General features: G+C 39.4%; 1 protein-coding gene across 1 annotated transcript in view; it reads left to right on the top strand.

Annotated features, from left to right (window-relative positions):
- The first annotated feature begins 16,226 nt into the window (after positions 1 to 16,226).
- The window catches only part of LOC124621925 (molybdenum cofactor biosynthesis protein 1-like), a 43,490-nt gene continuing 38,343 nt past the window's right edge, over positions 16,227 to 21,373 (top strand). Inside the window, exon 1 of the mRNA XM_047147431.1 lies at positions 16,227 to 16,436. Within this exon, the coding sequence (XP_047003387.1) occupies positions 16,227 to 16,436 (210 nt within the window). The remainder of the gene's footprint in view (positions 16,437 to 21,373) is intronic.

Raw genomic sequence — 21,373 nt, 5'->3', positions numbered from 1 at the left:
CTGCAACATCATCACAATTGATGTACTTGTGTGTGGAGGCTCTGATGCCAACAGACCTGGCCAGATTGTACCTGTCATTCACATGCAGGTCCAGCATGTGATGTGATGGTTTGGGGTGCAACTGGATACATGTCACAACCTCTGGTTCACATAGCCAGTAATTTGGACAGCAGCCATTGCATTTGTGTTTTGTTAAGGCCTATCGCTGTACCCTATTTTCAAGGGCTCCGTGATGTTATCTTTTAACAGGATAATGCAAGACTTTACATCACCTGATCTGTACTGAGCTACCTCGATACAGAGAGTGTTCCACTGTTGCCGTATCCAGCATTTCCTTCAAATCTGTCACCTGTGGAGAACGTCTGTTCACAGGATGCCAAGAGATGGGTATGCCACCAGTCGCCAGCCACCAGTCACCAGCTACTACAGTTGAAGAACTCTGACATATGACATACAGTTGAGTAGCATGAAATGATGTACCCACGGCTGTAATCCAACCTCGATTTAATATCCAGTGTGATGAGAGCTGTTCTGCTGTTCCAGTTTCAATACTGAAATTCATATATTATTTTTATGCTGTCCTAACCAGACTGGACTGTGGTGTCATACAGCATAAAATATCTTACAATGTGTTGAATCAATGATGAGAAGTGTAGAACAGCCAGCAGGGGAAAGATGTTGACAATGAGACAGCTTTTATGTATAACAGCAGTACAGTGTTTCACAGTGCATAATGCTTCCGCAGATTGAGAACAAAATGTGTGGTTTGCTTTCATCCATTTTCACAAACATAGCCTTGAAAAATAATGTTGACATTACTGTGCATTTCACTCTGAGGCATATTGCACTCTGAGAATGTTCATCGAATTCAGTTACTTTGTATTATATTTCAGCAACAGTGACATAATAGCAAATTGGACTGTACGAGTTTTTATGGATTATTTTTCCAGAGACACACTACCATTTCTTCAGATTTATTTAATTTGGGTATAAATCCTTTCCAGCATATATGCTGTACACAAAATGTTGAACATAAAATGTAGCTATCTGCTGATTTAACATCTTGCTGAGTATACCAGTACAATGTTTTGTTGTAACAAATAGTTCAATGTATTTTACACACTTATAAACTTATTTATACAGTTATAGTAATTTATACTATTACATTAATGTTGTACCTTAATGTTCTGGAAGATGATATTATAAGGAACGTCATACTTTTCCTGGATGATAGAGTTGTCTATAATGAATTATTGCCTGAAAAAAATCTGCACAAATTTGAGTCAGATCATAACATTTCAAATTGCTCCAAAGATAGGCAACTGAGTTTAAGTTTTCAGAAATGTACATTGGAGCACATCACAAAACAAATAAAAGACAGTATTGTATGACTACATTATCAAATAATCACAGTTTTAATTGGTCAACTCATACAAATATCTGGATGAAATGAAATGGTGACATAGACTCACTTGTAGGCAAAGCAGAATGCAGACTTCAATTCATTGGTAAGATACTGGAAAATGCAATCAGTCTATAGAGGACATTGCTTACAAAATACTTGTGTGGCCCATTCTAGAATATTGCTTAAGTACGACCCATAACAAATAAGGCTAATGGCAGACATTGAATGTATACAAAATAGTGTAGCATGATTGATCATAGATTTATTTGATGCATGGGAGAGCATCAAGAAGCTACTAAAAATTGGAAATGCCAGACAAGTGAAGATAGACGCCAAATATATGACAAAACCCAACTTATGAAATTTCAGGAACCTGTATTAAGCGAGGTATTTAGGGATTATACAATAACTACATATGTATCACTCCTATAGGGACCATGAAGGCAAGATTAATTACAGCATGCACAGAACCATTTAAAGAATCATTCTTCCCACACTCCACATGAGCATTGAATGAGGATAAGCCATAATGTGTGGTACAACAATGTACTTTGTCGGACAAACCCACAGTGGTTTATACAGTGTGCATGGAGACATGGAATCAGTTGACAGTAGCTGGGTAATGGTTCATATTGATTCCCATTTCCCTGTTGCAGTAGGTGATCTTATGCCTCTAATTATTTTTTCATTGCTATCTTAACTTGCATTCTCCAATTCAGTTTATTAACCCTTCTTATCTCTTTGTATTAGGGCAAATGTACAGTTAACTTTTAAGGAATTTGTATTTTCAATTTATCAACTGGAGTTTTGTTTCATATGCAGCAACAATGTTACAAATTATTTGTTTCAGTTTCTTTAGAATAATTTGCTGTTTCACAGGTGCCTTGAAGAAAATAAAAGATCTCGAAAGTGTCTTAATGACACCCGATGGCCTCATGTTGACAAGACAGCTGGTTGCCTTGCAGAGGGCAGGGCTTGACGGTCTGAACATCAGCTTAGACACCCTGCAGTCCCAACGCTACAACCAGATCATGAGGAGGAAAGGCTGGGAGCGTGTCATGGCTGGCATAGATCTAGCCTTGCAACTTGAATACGAACCTGTGAAGGTATTACTAGTGCAGCTGTCATCGCATGCAGACTTTCATAAACAAAAGATATAAATCTGTTGTTAAGAATATCAATACAAGAATCACCATTTTAAAGCAGTACGCCCTCACCCTCACCCCCATCCCCGCTCCCACCCTCACCGCTGTCTCCACACTGCAGCTGTAAGTGAAGGAAGGTATATTAAGACAGAAGAAGTAAATTTTAGCTGACGATGCTAACAGTTTCGTAGTTTATACAACATAAAAAAGTATGGCTTGCAAGTTTACCAATTATTGTCAACATGAGGCCATCGGTTGTCATTAAGACACTTTTGAGATCTTTATTTTCTTCAAGGCACCTGTGAAACAGGAAATTATTCTAAAGCAACTGAAACAAATAATTTGTAATTGGTATCTTATATTTTCCTCCCAAGGGAGCATTATGAAACTCAAGATCTTTACAGTTTCTCTTTTTTTCTTTTGTGTCTTTAGTTTAAAATAAGTATCCTCTATTGTGGTGCCATTTTGAAAAAAATACTCGATTGTTTGGAAAAATTATTCTTAATTCTATAGTCACACTTTTGTTGTATCTAAGTACTACTGGTTTCAGTAGCAAGTACCAGCATCAGTTCATCTTATTATCAAAAATTTCTTTGCAAAATAAAAGCTGACCACTGTGGCCAAGCGGTTCTAGGCACTTCAGTCCGGAACCGTGCTGCTGCTACGGTCGCAGGTTCGAATCCTGCCTCAGGCAGGGATGTCCTTAGGTTAGTTAGGTTTAAGTAGTTCTAAATTTGGGGGACTGATGACCTCAGATGTTAAGTCCCATAGTGCTTAGAGCCATTTGAACCATTTTGCAAAATAAAAAGCTTCTGTACAACTACAAACTAGACATACCATTTTCAGGGTGCAGTTCACATCTATTGAAAGCACAACAGTGACCTTTACTTTTAGTAGATAAGACACCTACTGGGGTAAGTGACTTGATGACTGCACACAAGAAGTTGTCATTTATTCCGTATGTAGCTACCATGTAGACTCACTTTTTTCGTATTTGTTTGTCCTTACTCTTCCAAAAGGTTAAACCTTGTCTCTGCAGCCACAGCTTCCTCTCTTCAGCAGTTGTCTTCATCTCCATGTGTGAAGAAAATCCCATTCATTGATCACATTGTTTAAGTAGGATGTTCTCAGTCATCCCCTTGTTTTCTTACCTACGATCTTGCCTTCAGAAATGTTTTTTAAAAGATTATCGTCTCCAGTTAAGTGTCCAGTGTATTTTGCTTTGCCCTGGCCTATAACTTTCAGTGGTTTTTTCTTCTCTCCTATTTCCTTTAATTTTTCTGTCAATGCAGCTAGTTCTTGTACTTCTCCTCCAGAACCACATTTCAGCAGGTTTGAGGCGAGCTTCCTTTGGCTTTTCTAATGTACAGATTTTGCATCTGTGTGTCAGAACACTCCACACAAAGGTCTTTACAAATATTTTGTTAATGTGGAAGCTGATATGGTTATTCAGTTGCAGCTTCTTCTTATTTTGGAAGGAATTCTTCACCTGTGCTATTCTTTTCTTGAATGTCTTGAAATATTGATTGTTTTCTTTCAAAAAGCTACTGAGATATTGAATTTCAGTTGCTTTCTTGAGTTGCTCATTGCCTGTTCTTGTGTCAGTCCTACCTCCACCTCCTTTCTTGTCTGTAGCCATAACTTTTGTCTTCTTTGTATTCATTTTTAGCTTTAGTTTTACCATTTCTAGATTTAAGGCCTGAAACATTTTATTTAGTTCCTACTTTGATTTACTATTGTGATGTCATCAATCTGCAGTGTATATGCATGCAATTAAGTTTCCATATCGACATCATGCTCCAAAATCCACCTAACTGTGTGTGGCAGGGGGTACGTCTCATGCCACCAACTGATCCCCTCTGCCTTGTTCCACTTGTGAACAGTGCCTGAGAAGAGTGACTGTCAGTACACTTCTGTATTATCTCTAACTTCTCAAATTTTCTTCACGTGATCATTTCGTGAATTGTATATGAGAGAAACTATTATGTTGTCAGACTCTTCTCGGAAACTACTCTCTCGAAATTTGGGTAGTAAATCTTTCCGTGATGCACAACTGCTCTCTTATGGCATCTACCACTGGAGTTGCTGAGCATCTCTGTAATGATCTCACAGTGACTAAATGATCCTGCGACAAAACACTCCGCACTTCGTTGGATCTTCTTTCTCTCTTCTGTCAGTCCTACTGGGTAAGGACACAGGGGTAATTTACATTCACTTAAGATTCTTCCTGTGGATGTTAGTCTGGCATCTGCTTTTCTATTGCAGTTGTATGTGGCCATTCCACTTTAAGGTTGCTCTGGATAGTTACTTCTAGATATTTTATGGTAGATTCTGTTTCCAGCAATTTGTCATTAATAGTGTAGTTGTACAGTATTGGATTTCTTTTCCTGTGTGTGTGTGTGTGTGTGTGTGTGTGTGTGTGTGTGTGTGTGAGTGATATGTTACATTTATTTATGTGCAGGGTCAACTGCCAGAGCCTGCATCATTCACCAATCCTCTGCAGGTCATTGTGCAAATTGATACTGCCTTCTGTTGTTGCTACTTTCTGATGGACAAGTGAGAGTACCTGTGAACAATATTAAGGAGCCTCTGACACTTTCTACTGGATCATTTATATTCATTGTAAATGTAACGGTCCTATCACATTTCCTTGGAGTATTCCAGAAATTACCTTTTGATTCTTGTCATCTTTTCTTTGTTGTTGTTATTACTTCCTTGATGAAAATATTAAGGAAGTAAGGTGATAGAAGGCACCCGTCTCTCACTGCCCTTCTGGTTTTCCTTCTTTCATATCCGGTTCAGTACTCTGACTTTTGTATGTACTCAAAATCAATCATCTGTCCTTCCACTTTGGACATTACTTTAAGGAATGATGATATAATGGTAATCTGTTTAATAAACAATATTTTAACGATACACTTTGCTTTCCAATCATATAGTGGCTTGATGATGGAATTTGATACTGAAATTAGTAATCATTAGACAAAATAAAAGTGAAGCTATAATAAAAAAAAGTAATATTTTGGATCATGTCAGTTGTTGTTCCAAACAACAGCATGTCAGAAATAGGTTGAAATGGCTCTGAGCACTATGCGACTTAACTTCTGAGGTCATCAGTCACCTAGAACTTAGAACTAATTAAACCTAACTAACCTAAGGACATCACACACATCCATGCCCGAGGCAGGATTCGAACCTGCGAACGTAGCGGTCACTCAGTTCCAGACTGTAGCGCCTAGAACCACACGGCCACTCCGGCTGTCCAGGAATAGGTACTAAATTATTTGTCCGCTGATGACTTCACAGCTTAGAACACTAAAACGCAAATGTTAATTGTTTGTTATGTGCCCTGGTAGAGTTCACAACTGATTACAGTTCACGATTGGTTGTTGGAGATTGGGCGTTACTCACATAGTGTATTTAGTGCACAGTGCAGAAAAAGGCAGTGTCCAGAAAAAAAAAACAAGTGTAAAGGCAAAAGTTTCATGACAGGATGTTGTGTCACCATACTTGGAAGACAATTATAGCCAAAGACAGAAATTTAAAAGAAACTGGCTCATTTGAGCTGCGGAGACCTAGTTGAGGATTCTCAGTAGATAATTGTTAGCACAGTAGAATTTATAAAGAGACAATGTCAGTTCATGTGAGGGAAGGTTGATTGGTAAGTACCTATCAGCTTTCTCATAAAACTCACAATTTGAAGAATACACATCAAGGAAAAGGTAGAAGTCCAACAGTGACAAATCTAGACAATAATATCGATCATCCAGCAGTTTTGCAAAATCCCCAGTTGTACTTACTTTACTTACTTACTTACTTACTTACTAACTTACTCAGATTTGCTGTGTACCATACAAGGAACTGGTTTCACAGAGTTCACTCGATCAGCTGCCAAGTTCTCACCTTCCTCCAAGTTTGTGTCCATGCATTGAAGATTCATTGCAAAAGTTCCAGGTGTTAAAAGGTCTTCCTGTACATCTGTATCTGTCCATTGATTTCCACAACAGTGTTGATTTTGGGATTCTTCCACCTTACATGCGTAGAACATAACCTGCAATCTTCAGTCTTCTTTCAACAATAATTACGTGCAGGCTGTGTAGACCTCGTATTCTCAGCACTTCATCGTTTGTAACTTGGTTGGGTTAACATCTTCAGAATTCGTCTCTAGCATTGTTGGTGAAAAATATGGAGACTGTGTGCTGATTTTACTGATATTTTCCAAGTCTCACACATATAAATGATAAAGGAGTACAGTCACAGCTTTGTTGACATATTACAGACCTAATTACCATATGGACTGATTTTCCAGTTCTGCTGGTGATTTCTGCATCTGTGACCTCATTATTACATATAAAGCTACCGAGATATGGCAATCTGTCAACATCTTGTAGTATCTTCTATTGCACTGTAATCAGGGAAGAGACGAGTAATTTCCACTTACTTTGCACATTCTGTTTGTGCAATTGAAAGGATACCAAATAAATTAAAAGGGTGGTGCACAAAATATGTCAAAACTCAGCTGCAGAAGCAATGAAAAAAAGCATGTCAAAATTTAAAAGAATGCAAAATCTCCGAGATTAGCGATGTTTTACTGAAGCTCGAAACTTAGGGTGGGTTTCAGTGCAAGATGTGTTTAATAGTTCCCATAGTGAAACTTCATTTTGAAATCTGGAAGAAAATCCAAAGAGGTTCTGGTTGCATGTGTAGTACACCAATGGCAAGACACAACCAATACCTTCACTGCTCAATAGCTGTGGTAATGTTACTGATGACAGTGCTACTAAAGCAGGGTTACTAAACACGGATTTCTGAAATTTCTTCACCAAAGACAACAAAGTAAATATTGCAGTATTCAAATCAAGAACAACTGCAACTGTGAGTAACTTAGTAGTAGCTCTCCTCAGTGTAATAAAGCGGTTATGTTTCTTTCAGAGAATGCTGATACAATAGCTCCTTTAGAAATCATATATAGCTGCTCATTTGATAAAGATCCATACCTAGAGACTGAAAAGTTGCACAGGTCACACCAATGCTCAAGAAAGAAAAGAGGAGTAATCTATTAAATAACAGACTCATATCACTAATGTTGATTTGCATTAGGATTTTGGAACATATATTGTGTTTGAATATTATGAATTATCTCAAAGATAATGATTCATTGATAAATAGCCAAGATAGATTCAGAAATATCGACCTTTTAAAACACAGCTAGCTCTTTAGTCACACAAAGTAATAAGTGCTGTCGTCTGGGGATCTCAAATTTATTCCATATTTGTAGATTTCCAGAAGACTTTTTGAAACAGTTCCTCACAAGCATTTTCTAATCATATTGTGTGCCTATGGCGTATTGTCTCAGTTGTGCAACTGGATGTGTGGTTTCCTGTCAGAAAGGTCACAGTTCATAGTAGTTGAAGGAAAATCATCAAGTAAAACAGAAGTGATATCTGAAATTCCTCAAGGAAGTGTTATAGACCACCTGCTGTTGCCGATCTACATTAACAATTTAAGAGAGAATCTGAGCAGTCCTCTTAGATGATGCTATCATTTACAGTCTTGCAAATCATTTACTGTCTTGTAAAGTGATCAGATGATCAAAATGAACTGCAAAATGATTTAGGCTACGTATCCATATGATGCAAAAAGTGGTAACTGACCTTAAATAATAAAAATTGTTATGTCATCCGCATGAGTAGTAAAAGGCATCTACTAAATTTTGGTTACGTGATAATTCACGCAGATCTAAAGGCTGTGAAGTCTACTGAATACTTAGGAATTACATTTACAAATAACTTAAATTGGAATGCTCACATAGATAATGCGGTGGGAAAGCAAACAAAAGACTGTGATTTAATAGTAAAACATTTAGAAGATTAGGATTACTAAAGAGACTATCTACAACTATACTTGTCTGTCCTCTTTTGGAGTATTCTGCATGGTGTGGGATCCTTACCAGATAGGACTGACAGAGGACATCATTTAAAAGTTCAAAGAAGGGCAGCTCATTTTGTATTATTGGCAAACAGGAAAGTGCATGCCACAGATATCACATGTGAATTGGGGTAGCAGTCATTAAAGCAAAAGCAATTTGCTGGAGCAGGTTCTTAAAATTTCAATCATCAACTTTCTCCTCCGAATGTGAAAATATTTTGTTAGAGCCCTCTTACATAGGGAGAAATGATCATTGTAATAAAATAGAGAAATCAGAGCTTGTACGGAAATATTGAAGTGTTTGTTTTTCCTCAAATGCTGTAGGGGAGTGGAATGGTAGATAAATAGGTTGAGGGTGGTTCTCTGAACCCTCTGCCAGCATTTAATTGTGAATTACAGACTAGTCATGCAGATATAGATTATGTAGATAGGCTTTCAATATTGTGCACTGATTCTCTAATTTTATACATTGCTCAAATACTTTCGTGGCGCTTTGGAGTGACCCCTTTAAAATAACACTTTACCAGTGTTCTTAATATGTATTTTGGTAACCAGGTTGATAAGAAGTTACAACAATCCTCTCTTATTACTCCCCAGTTTTGGGTTTTATTAATGAACAAAATCGCCACAGTGTTCCATAACAATTACGGGCTGAAGTTTCCTGCTGATGGAACCAATATGATTTTCTGTGTTTCTGAGCATACAGGTTGTGTACGCTGTTTGGAGTCTGGTGTATGCTGAATCAAATGTTTTTATTGTTGTGATCTTCCATCTGAAGATTGGTTTCATGGAGTTGACCATGCTAGCCTATCCTGTGTGACCCTCTTCACCTCTGCATAACTACTGCAGCGTACAATAACTTGAACTTGCTTACTGCAGTCAGTTTTTGGTCTCCTACAGTTGTTACCCCCATTATATTCACAGAGGACCACATATTGTGGAAATTGCATATTGTAATGTAGGATACAATAATAACGTACGGAAAGTTTCTGTTGAAAATTACGAATTATTTAGGAATAAAGGAGATGGCTCACCAAAAGGCAGAAGCACTGTCTCATCGATAGGCACATGAACAAAAGGTATGTAGAATGAGATTTTCACTGTGCGGTGGAGTGTGCACTGATATGAAAATTTCCTGGCAGATTAAAACTGTGTGCCGGACCAAGAGTCGAACTTGGGACCTTTGCCTTTCATGCGCAAGTGCTCTACCATCTGAGCTATCCATGCACGACTCACAACCCGTACTCACAGCTTTACTTCCACCAGTACCTCGTCTTCTACCTTCCAAACTAAAAGGTACGTTGCTTGGCGAGCTTCCAGAATGCACTTTCTTTTTCTAGCTGTAGGGAAAACATGAGCACGAGCACACTTTCACACACACACACACACACACACACACACACACACACTCACACACACACACTCACATGCGCATGCACGTCTCCTTATTTTGTGGTCGCTCAACTGCCAGCTCTTTACTGGCCCACAGTGAGTGTTCTGGAGTGAGGTGGGGCTTTAGAGTGGGGTAGGATGGGGTGGGTTGAGGCAATGTGAGGGATGGAGAGAGATGGGAGGGGTTTGGAGGGAAGCATTTAGTGGCTCGTGGGAGAGTGGGGAGCCATCTGTGGGCTAGCTAGGGGTGCAGGTAGAGGGGTCAGGTGACAGACAGCTGGGTACTCATAGACTAGGGTGTGACGTGAGATAACAGCACACAACTAGCTGATTGTGAGGGGGGGGGGAGAGGGGGGGGAGGGGCGTGTGTGTGTGTGGGGGGGGGGGAGGGGGCTGGGAGTTAACTTGGATTTAGACCAGGAAGCAAAGGATGTGCTGTAAGTATGGCTACGAAAGTTGAGTATTCTTAAATAAGATCAGCTGGTGCCAATGTATTGGAAAGTAACTGGCACACAAAGTGCAATTGTGGCTCCTTTTTCTTTATGAATTTTAAATAGTCTGCAGAGCAAATTGAATTAGGAGGATCAGGCATTTGTGTGGGTCTAGGAAAGTAAATTGTAGGGCCAGATAAAAGGCGCGCAAGACAGGAGGGGTACTACTGCTCATCACTGCTGTATCGTGCTACTAGTACGTGTCTGTGTGAGTGCACCGAGAGTGGTGTTGCCGTACTTGCGTCTTTAAATTGGTCACCGACTGATCATTGCAGGCTGGCTGCTGGAGGCCGTCTCTGGGAGCCAAGCGTGCCGTGTGGTCCCTGCCATGCCATCTGCTGGCGACTTGCACATATGTAAGTGTGGAACAGTGCTGACTGACTCTCTGTGTGATTCTAGTTTGTAATGTGCACATCAGCGTTCTGTGTCTTGTTGAGTCCTTAGAGGCATATTGTTCGGAGGTTATTATTAAAGCCATATTTGTGCGACTTGGATCACACTTCAGTATTACTTGGTTAGTACATCACCACAAACATAAGGACCAGGGATGTACATGCTTTGACAGTTTGCTACGTCTCTTTCTTCTAGGACTGATATGGTACCTGCCTTGCATTTCTTAATGACTCTGACCTTGTCAACCACAAACCGAATCGTAGTACAGTCATGATTTCCCTGAAGAGATTACATGACAGCAGAGACTTGTAAAATTGTGTTACCCATTTCTCTAGCCAGTGAAGATTCATTCTATACCTTCAGATACAGTGTCATGTAGGAGTAGAACAGCAAGAAATACGTAGCTCCTCTAACAGTAATGACAGTTTATCACCTCCCAACACTACATGTGCCAATGTTTCAGTGCATTTTTGAATATGTTTGTTAACAGATTCATCAACACAAGAAAAATTTATGATCTCAGTAGCATCTTATTTCTTAACTCATACTTTACTATTCATCAGAATCTTCATCGCTGCTCTTTAATTCGTCAGAGCTCCCTGCTGTACTTTGTTTTATTTCATAGTCAGAATTAGTTGAAATACCACCTATCGTATTTACTCAAATCTAAGCCGCACTCAAACCTGAAAAATGAGACTCGAAATAAAGGAAGGAAAAAAAAAATTTCCCGAATCTAAGCCGCACCTGAAATTTGAGACTCGAAGTTGAAGGGGAGAGAAAAGTTTTAGGCCGCACCTCCAAATCGAAACAAAGTCAGTCCATTGTAATATGAGACACAATTTAGTTCGAGTGAATGACGATACAGCTACAGTAGTTTGGTTCGAGTCGTAAGCGTAGCACTTAAGCTTTACCAGGTAGCCATTGCTATGCGTCAGGCGCTCCGTCCGTATTTATACTGGTACCCTTCCTTTTTCACGTGCTTCATCTGGTTTGAATCGATTGCTTATTTTGCTTTGATCTGATAAGTGCCATTTTCCTTGTTATAGGCGTTTATGTCACTCTAAGCTGAAAATGCATTACTGTACTGTGTCATGCATTGTTTGTCGCATTCTGATAGTGCGTGTTTGCAGCCTTTCGTCGCTCGCGGCATGGCTTGCTTTTGTGCACGCTACCGCCGCTTACAATTTTTTTAAAAAACAATGAGAGAGAGAAATTGTCTCATTAGCAGAACAATGGCAAGAGACTACTATTTCTTGTTACTTACACTGCTGCTTTCTTTGATAATGATCAACAAGAACCAAATAATAGACTGCGTATGATAGAACATGTTCTGAACGAGAGTTAGGCGAAAATTTTTCTCCATTTGAAAATCTTTGCGGCCGCTTCTTTAGTACATCAAATTCTGAACAGAAATTAGAGTCATCTTAGATATAAAAATCTAGTCAGTTGCCATGCTTCATTTCTGACTGTATCACTATTAGGCATAAGAATAATACGAATATAAACATGACACGATACGTATATTCTTCCGCATTTGCTGTTGTCTCACTCTAGTTTCGTAGTTTATTAGGCAGACAGGATTTAAATAAGATAGCAGCAAACACGAAAGAATATGTGGCAAAATGTTTATATTCGTATTACTCTTATGATGAAGAGAATACTGCATGTGATTCACATTTCATCAGGTTCCTATTAGCAACCATCTCTTCTCACAGGTAGGAAAACATTCAGAACGTAGAGTTGGCCATATTGACAAACATCCCAAACAGTCTTGCCAGTCGGATTTTCGTAATACATTGAAGTTCTGCTACATTCGAAGATGAACAATACGGAATTTGTATTTACTTCTTTGGATAATGTATGAAAATTGTCTTCCACCTTTTTTTTTTAATTTATTTACTGACGCAGAGGTTTTGGCGCCAGTATTTATCTTTGTGCCTATGAAGCATGCCTGTGTAGCGCTACATATATTCGACGGCAGAAGTTAGTTGTTTCAGCACCTACTGACATTTTTCAGAACTTCCACTTGCTTTGCACTCGATTCTAAGCCGCAGGCGGTTTTTTGGATTACAAAAACCGGAAAAAAAGTGCGGCTTGGATTTGAGTAAATACTTCTTAAGTATTATCTTTCAAGTCAACACCTGCTAATCTGTGAGACCGAAATGATGAGCCATACTACTCTATTTCACTGTGCCTGTTTGTTTCATTTGTATAACATTTTATTCCATCATAGATGCTGCACTTACAGTTTCATATATGCATTGCAGCAGCAGACACAATAAAAGTAGCAATCAGCAGTGCTTAGTTTGTTGAATGGGTAAAAAATTTGCCATTGTCCCAGTTCCACATATCCCCAAAATTTGATTCTGCCAAATTCTGTACTCTCTGAAATCGAATGTTTAATCCAAAGATGAAAGTGAACAAGTTTGATGCAGTATTGCTAATATTGTTTATTACGCATCTTGCTGAATGAAGAGCATACCGTGTCTTTTCTGAAAGGTTTGGAGAAGTAACGCACATACCAGTTTTCTAAAAACTTACATTGAGATTGTGCTCTCCTTCCTCTTGTACAAATTAGTAGAGCCCTTCGGATTACTCCACAATATGCCTCTTGGCAAGGTGGTAACGACAGTATTATGAAAAGGATAGATTGGCACTCACTGTATAGTGTAGATGTTGTGTTGCTGGCAGGGGGGGGGGGGGGGGGGGGGGAGAAACACCACCTATTAAACACGTAAGCTTTTGGTGCAAACGCCCCCCCCCCCCCCCCCCCCATTCCCACACACACACACACACACACACACACACACACACACACACACACACACGCGCAAATGCAGATCACACATACATGACCACTGTCTCTGGCTGCTAGGGCCAGACTGGGAGCAACTGCGCATAATGGGAGAAACAACGGTCATGGTGTGTGTGTGTGTGTGTGTGTGTGTGTGTGTGTGTGTGTGTGTGTTGTCCACTTTGGAAGAAGACTTTCTGATCGAAAGCTTACTTGTTTAGTAGTCTTTTTGTTGTGCTTGTCTGTGACCTAACATTTCCTGTATACAGTGAATAGCAATGTATCTTTTTTATAATATGGTCATTATTCCAGCCTAGATTTTCTATTGTTTGTTTCCTTTTAAGACCTTATAAAGACAGTTACTGACAATTTCTTTTTTTCTTATTGGAGAAAAGTAAAACCATATGGGGGCCAGACGTAGATTGTAAATGAATATGGAATAGAGTATTTTTATTCTCCCTGTATGCAGTGTCAATAACGTCACCTCACACACTTCGTTTCTGGCAGCACCTCCTTCTCAACACATGACTGTCCCCCACCATCTCACCATAGTCTTCAAGTTATATCCTATAGCACTTCTGGGTGGACAAATAGATGAAGGATGTAGTTTAAAACAGTATAACTAAACTTAAAAGTCAAACTGTCCTTTTATAGAGACTGCCATCATTATTTAAACATACTAAACAACATCAAAACAGTCAAAAGAAATTTTTTTTCAAAAGAGCAGAAAATTGTAGTGAAATTCATGAAAGGATTGTTTTAAATTGTTATATCTTAAATCAATAAGTATGTCAGCATTTCCCAGGATTTTCTGGCTTAATTAAGACTAGGTCATGCCACCACAGTGGTCAGACAGTGGACTTGCCTTCGAGAGAACAACGGACCCGAGACCCATCGGGCCACCAAAATTTGGGTTTCCCTTGATTTCCCTAATTGATTTAAGGCAAATGCTGGGATGGTTCCTTTGAAAAAGATGACATTCGGTTGAGGAAGCTAATTTCTGTGGCAGGTCTGATGACACAGTGCTGGTGGAAGCACGAGTATTTCAGAGCACACCAATCATTGCACATTGTTAAACATAGGGCTCTGCTGTAGACAACCCCTGTATGTTCCCATGTTGACAACACTGTTGAATTACAATTTCTGTGGCTCAGGAGCATTGAGATTGGGCAGTGAATCAATAGAAATGTGTCATCTGGTTGAATCATTCGTGTTTCGCATTACACCTGCTTGACGGTTTTGTGCACATACACTGTCAACAGAGTGAATTGGTGCTTGAAAGGTGCACTTTGCTACAGACTTAGGCCAGTGGGAGCAATATTATGCTATGGAGGACATTCACCTGGTCTTCTATGGGTCCTGTGGTAGGAACTGAAGGCTCCATAACAGCTTTGTTCTGTGTGAACATTATTGTGCACTGTCCGCACTCTGTCCCTAATGAAGGTGACATGTTTCAACAATATGACTTTCAGTGTCACGAGGCCAGAATCAAATTCACCCCTTCTGAATCTGATGGAATACATCTGCGATGATATCAGATACCAGTTCTGCACCCAGAAACCACTGATCTCCAATTTATGGGAATTACATGACCTGTGCTTAGACATGCGGTGCTGCATAATGCTGGGAACATACCTCACATAATGTTGGGAACATACCTGAAATTTATTGAACTTGTCCCACACAAAATCACTGCTGTATTGTGTTCCAACAGTGGACAAACACATTATCAAACAGGATGTCATAGTGTTTTGTCTCATCAGTTTATATATTCAATGCTTGAATGAAAGGTGTGCTCTTTTCCTTTTTTCTGCCATTGCGTGTATGTGTAAAGCAGGATGTTCTACCATATGGGCTTGTTTATATGAAGGTTGTCAGTGTTACTACCTGCACAGATACTAAATGCTCCTTTTGTGAAGACCTTTTATCTTGAGAACACTTTTAACTTTGTTTCACAAATGACAGCACAGTTTCAAGAAAGCTTCATAATTTAATGTAATAGTTAAAATAATACCTTCAGCAAAAGATGTGTGCGTTGGAGTGGGAAAAAGGATTGGAGACGTATGTAGTTTAATTTTCTTAAATTGTTAAGAAGGTTAACAGTTTGGCATGCTAAGATAAATTCCCACATTCTCTAAAAAGAGAGAAAAAGATTAATTTAACAGAATCAGTGAGGTATACAAATATAACAACAGACTTGTAGAACCATTATTTTGTAGGTTAGATTAGATTAGATTCAGCTTTTGTTCCAAGACCCAAAACATGAGATGATTCTCATGGGTGAGTAACATGCCAGAAAGTATAACATAAAAAATATAAAACATTTGAATACCCTGATCATTTGTCAGGAGATTGTCAAACTAGGTGAATACAATACAAACTGTAACAGCTAATATTTTCAGAATTGATACGCTGTCAGACCGAAACATTGTTATGCACTATTCATAAATTTATCAAACAAAAAGTACATAATCTTGACTGTTATGACAAAGTGCTCTCAGAACTGAAATCTAACAGACATTCTTATTTAAGCTGGCCTAACAGCCACTGTTAAGATATTCATGTATAGAGTAGGATGAGTTGCCTATCAAAAAGTCTTTCAAACTCTGTTTAAACCATGCTTTATCTGATACCAAGTTTTTAATGGTGTCTTTCTTCCACAGATAATTTGTGTTGTAATGCAAGGTTTTAATGAAGATGAAGTGTGCAGTTTTGTGGAGTTAACAAAAGAGAAAAATGTTGATGTAAGATTTATCGAGTACATGCCTTTCAGCGGCAACAAATGGAATGATGGGAAGATGGTCTCCTTTAGTGAAATGCTCCAAATAATTAGAAAGCAGTGGCCTGATTTTGATCCTCTTCCCAATGGGCCCAATGATACCTCAAAGGTACGTGCAGTATTACATATGAACATACATTGAAAATAATTTAATGTTTATGACTTACTACCGATCACAAGAATACTTCACATCTGCTGGTGGTATGAGAGATGGACTGGTTTAGTTACATATTTCTCATCCCATTCAGTAAGTCTGTCCTGGCCTGGGTTTCTCTGCAGCTTCTTTGCAACTCTCCCCATTTCCTAAACCTTGACAATCCTTTTATTTCTTCCCTTTTCCTTCCCCTTCATTGTTTCTGCCAGAAGAAGAAGCCACTGACTCCAAAAGCTTGCACATTTCCATAACTTTAAGGGGAGTTAGAAGGGGAAAACATTCTTTTTCACTTTTTTGGGTTTTTATCTGATTATAAAATTTGCAATTCTCCAACTAAAATGATATGTATATTACTTATAAACTTGTGTGGGAAGTATTTTATTTTATTTTCTAAAATATAATCTACACCAGTTGAAAATGTTAAAATTTTTACATGCATTACGTCAAGACCTAATAAAATCGGTAATTTTTTATATACAGGGTAGTCCATTGATTGTGACCGGGCCAAATATCTCACGAAATAAGTGTCAAACGAAAAAACTACAAAGAAAGAAATTTGTCTAGCTCGAAGGGGGAAACCAGCTGGCGCAATGGTTGGCCTGCTATAAGGCGCTGCCATAGCTCAAACTGATATCATCTGTGTTTTTTTTTAAATAGGAACCCCATTTTTTATTACATATTCGTGTAATACGTAAAGAAATATGAATGTTTTAGTTGGACCACTTTCTTCGCTTTGTGATAGATGTCGCTGTAATAGTCACAAACATATGTTTCATAATTTTAGACGAACAGTTGGTAACAGGTAGGTTTTTTAAATTAAAATACAGAATGTAGGTACATTTGAACATTTTATTTCGGTTGTTCCAATGTGATACATGTACCTTTGTGAACTTATCATTTCTGAGAACGCATGCTGTTATGGCGTGATTACCTGTGAATACCACATTAATGCAATAAATGCTCAAAATGATTTCTGTCAACCTCAATGCCTTTGGCAATACGTGTAATGACATTCCTCTCAACAGTGAGTAGCTCGCCTTCCGTAATGTTCGCACATGCATTGACAATGCACTGACGCATGTTGTCAGGCATTGTCGGTGGATCACGATATCAAATATCCTTCAACTTTCCCCACAGAAAGAAATCCGGGGATGTCAGATCCAGTGAACGTGCGGGCCATGGTATGGTGCTTTGACGACCAATCCACCTTTCATGAAATATGCTATTCAATACTGCTTCAACCGCACGCAAACTATGTGCCGGACATCCATCATGTTGGAAGTACATCGCCATTCTGTCATGCAGTGAAACATCTTGTAGTAACATTGGTAGAACATTACGCAGAAAATCAGCATACATTGCACCATTTAGATTGCCATCGATAAAATGGGGGCCAATTATCCTTCCTCTCTTAATGCCACACCATACATTAACCTGCCAAGGTCGCTGCTGTTCCACTTGTCGCTGCCATCGTAGATTTTCCGTTGCCCAATAGTGCATATTATGGCGGTTTAGGTTACCGCTGTTGGTGAATGATGCTTCATCGCTAAATAGAACGCATGCAAAAAATCTTTCATCGTCCCGTAATTTCTCTTGTGCCCTGTGGCAGAACTGTACATGACGTTCAAAGTCATCATCATGCAATTCATAGTGCATAGAAATATGGTACGGGTGCAATCGATGTTGATGTAGCATTCTCAACACCGACGTTTTTGAGATTCCCAATTCTCGCGCAATTTGTCTGCTACTGATGTGAGGATTAGCTGCCCCAGCAGCTAAGACATCTACTAGGGCATCATCATTTGTTGCAGGTTGTGGTTGGTGTTCCACATGTGGCTGGACACTTCCTGTTTCCTTAAATAATGTAACTATCCGGCGAATAGTTCGGACACTTCGATGATGTCGTCCAGGATACCGAGCAGCAAACATAGCACACGCCCCTTGGGCATTTTGATCACAATAGCCATACATCAACATGATATCGACCTTTTCCGCAATTGGTAAACGGTCCATTTTAAAACGGGTAATGTATCATGAAGCAAATACCGTCCGCACTGGCGGAATGTTATGTGATACCACATACTTATATGTTTGTGACTATTACAGCAGCTGGCCGGAGTTGCCAAGCGGTGCTAGGCGCTACAGTCTGGAAACGTGCGACCGCTACGTTCGCAGGTTCGAATCCTGCCTCGGGCATGGATGTGTGTGATGTCCTTAGGTTAGTTAGGTTTAAGTAGTTCTAAGTTCTAGGGGACTGATGACCTCAGAAGTTAAGTCCCATAGTGCTCAGAGCCATTTGAACCATTTTTGACTATTACAGCCCCATCTATCACAAAGCGAAAAAAGTGGTCCAGCTAAAACATTCATATTTCTTTACGTACTACATGAGTATGTAATAAAAAATGGGGGTTCCTATTTTAAAAAAATGCAGTTGATATGAGTTTGACCTATGGCAGTGCCATCTAGCAGGCCAACCATAGCGCCATCTGGTTTCTCCCTTCAAGCTAGACGAATTTCATTCTTTGTAGTTTTTTCATTTGATGCTTATTTCGTGAGATATTTGGCCCGGTCACTATCAATGGACCACCCTGTAGAATGCTGTGGATTACTGTGTTACAAATGTTAAATTATGTGTTTGTATTGGTAGCACTGTCAAAAATAGTATCGTATCTTTTCATAGTATAAACATGCTTTGTATATCGAAGTGCTAACGTTCTTCCGAGGAAAAGTGACGAATAGACTGGTAAATCTCTCAAAAAGTATGACTCCAAAATGAAGTGTTTTTAAGAAATGTGGGTTTCATGGTAATAAATTTTTGTATAAAGAGAAACTTTGCGTTCAGCATGTGGTGTGTGAAGTTACAGACAACGAAATACTGGCAAACTCATGAGTATCTAGCGAAACACCCATTAGTGCTTCGAAGATTAAAATGAAACATAGTGATAACACAGTTATCTCAAAACAAAACTCATGTAAACGGTAGGTTAGGTTATATTCTGATACATTTACACAACCTAACAGGGGTGTTATGTGAATGTGCGTGCTGTATGTATGTGGAGGGCCAGTTAGTTTACATGAAGACATTGAGGTATCAAATGGACTAGCCAGGAAACGTATCATTAATTCTGCCAGTTGTAAATATACTCATTCATTTTGGAATTCTGATAAGTGTAAAGATAATTATTTTGAAATAAATGTTAGGTGGTTTTATGGATTGAGAGCTATTGGCAAAGGTTACACTGCAGCAGAAACAATGTGTGTCATGATGTATATGCCACGCCCACTTTGTAAAATGGACAAGTATGCAGGATTTATTGGAGCTGCTGTGAAATCTGCTGCATGTGAGTCAATTAAGTGTGCTGCAAATGAAGCTGCTGAAATAAACGATGGTATGATTGACATATCCGTAGCTTTTGGGGCACTTGGTAGAAGCGCAGCTGCATTTCTAAGAATTCTGTTGCTACAGTGACCAGTGTGGATACTGGAAAGCTAATAGATTTCCAGATTTTAACCAAACATTGTTATAAGTATAAATCAGGGCATGAAGAAGGGCATATCTGTGACAGAAATTATGAAGGACAACTAGTCGTACGGAGGCCTGTGCAGCTGTTGAAATTTATAATCGATCTGTAAACTAAAGGCGAGTGTGTTACACTAAGTTCTTAGGTTATGCAGACTCAAATGCATATAACAGTGTAGTAGCCACTCAGCCTTATGGTGAGAAGCCTATCACAGAACTGGAATGTGTTGGTCATGTCCAGAAGAGGATGGGTACCAGATTGAGGAAGTTGAAACAAAGTTTGAGAGACAAGAAACTTTCAGGTGGTAAGACCATAAGAAGCAGGCTGACAGACAAAATGATTGATCAATTACAACAGTATTATGAGATTGCCATTAGAAATAATACTGAGGATTTGTTGAAATTGAAGCAGGCAGTACGGGCTACCTTCTTCCAGAGACTGTCAGCTGATGATAAACCAGTACACCATCTTTGCCCTCCTGGATCTGGTTCATGGTGCAATTACCCCAATGCCCAGTACTTAAACAGGTCATACAGCCATAAACATTCTATCCCAGCAGCAGTTGTGGATATCATAAAACCTGTTTACAGAGACCTGGCAATCTGGAATTATTGAAGAAGTGTCTGCATTGTCAGACTCAAAATCCCAATGAGTCGTTCAATAATCTTATAGTGTCAGTGTTGTCGTAACTGCCGTCTGCGTCATGTCTGCTGTGCAGCGAGCTACGCTAATTTAAGTATTAACTCTATTTTTCTTACTTGTCACTTCTTCTTCCATGTGTTTTTGCTTTTAGGAAGCTTTTTATTGTCGAGTGCTAGTAATAGTGTTCCATAGATTTTGTGTTTGTTTTGAATACAGTCAGAGAGAGTCCGTTTAGTAAGCCATAGTGCCAGTAGTGCTAGTGTTTGTTTTCAATACAGTCCAGAGACAGGTAGGGCTATTTTCATTGTTTTCTACAGGAAGTGTCTAGTAACCACAGTTTAGTCAACTATCAGCCACCTTTAGTGAATTAGCAGTCTAGTTATAAGTTGATTAACTCTCTACAGTAAATTGATTTCTTAGGATGGATAGGATGTGTGACTGCTGTGTATGGACACAGGTGGAGCTGGCCACTGTTCGCGAACAGCTGAACGTGTTGATGGCCGCGGTTACCCATCTTCAGGCTGCTGCCTTGGAGTGTAGCGGCAGTGGGGAGTCTGGTGCTTTGCATGGTACACCCCAGGTGATACATGCTTCACCCACTGACCCTTCTGTCGACACATCTTTGCGGGTACCGGGCGCGGTTGGGCCACCCTCTTCCCAAGGGGAGTGGCGGGTTCAGCAGCATTCGCGGCGCACGAGGCGGAGGGTCAGTGTGGAGGCTGGCTGTGT

The sequence above is a fragment of the Schistocerca americana genome, chromosome 7, assembly GCF_021461395.2.
Source record: "Schistocerca americana isolate TAMUIC-IGC-003095 chromosome 7, iqSchAmer2.1, whole genome shotgun sequence".
Classification (NCBI taxonomy): Eukaryota; Metazoa; Arthropoda; class Insecta; order Orthoptera; family Acrididae; genus Schistocerca; species Schistocerca americana.
The sequence above is the reverse complement of the archived record's forward strand: the minus strand, read 5'-3'. Positions and strand labels throughout refer to the sequence as shown.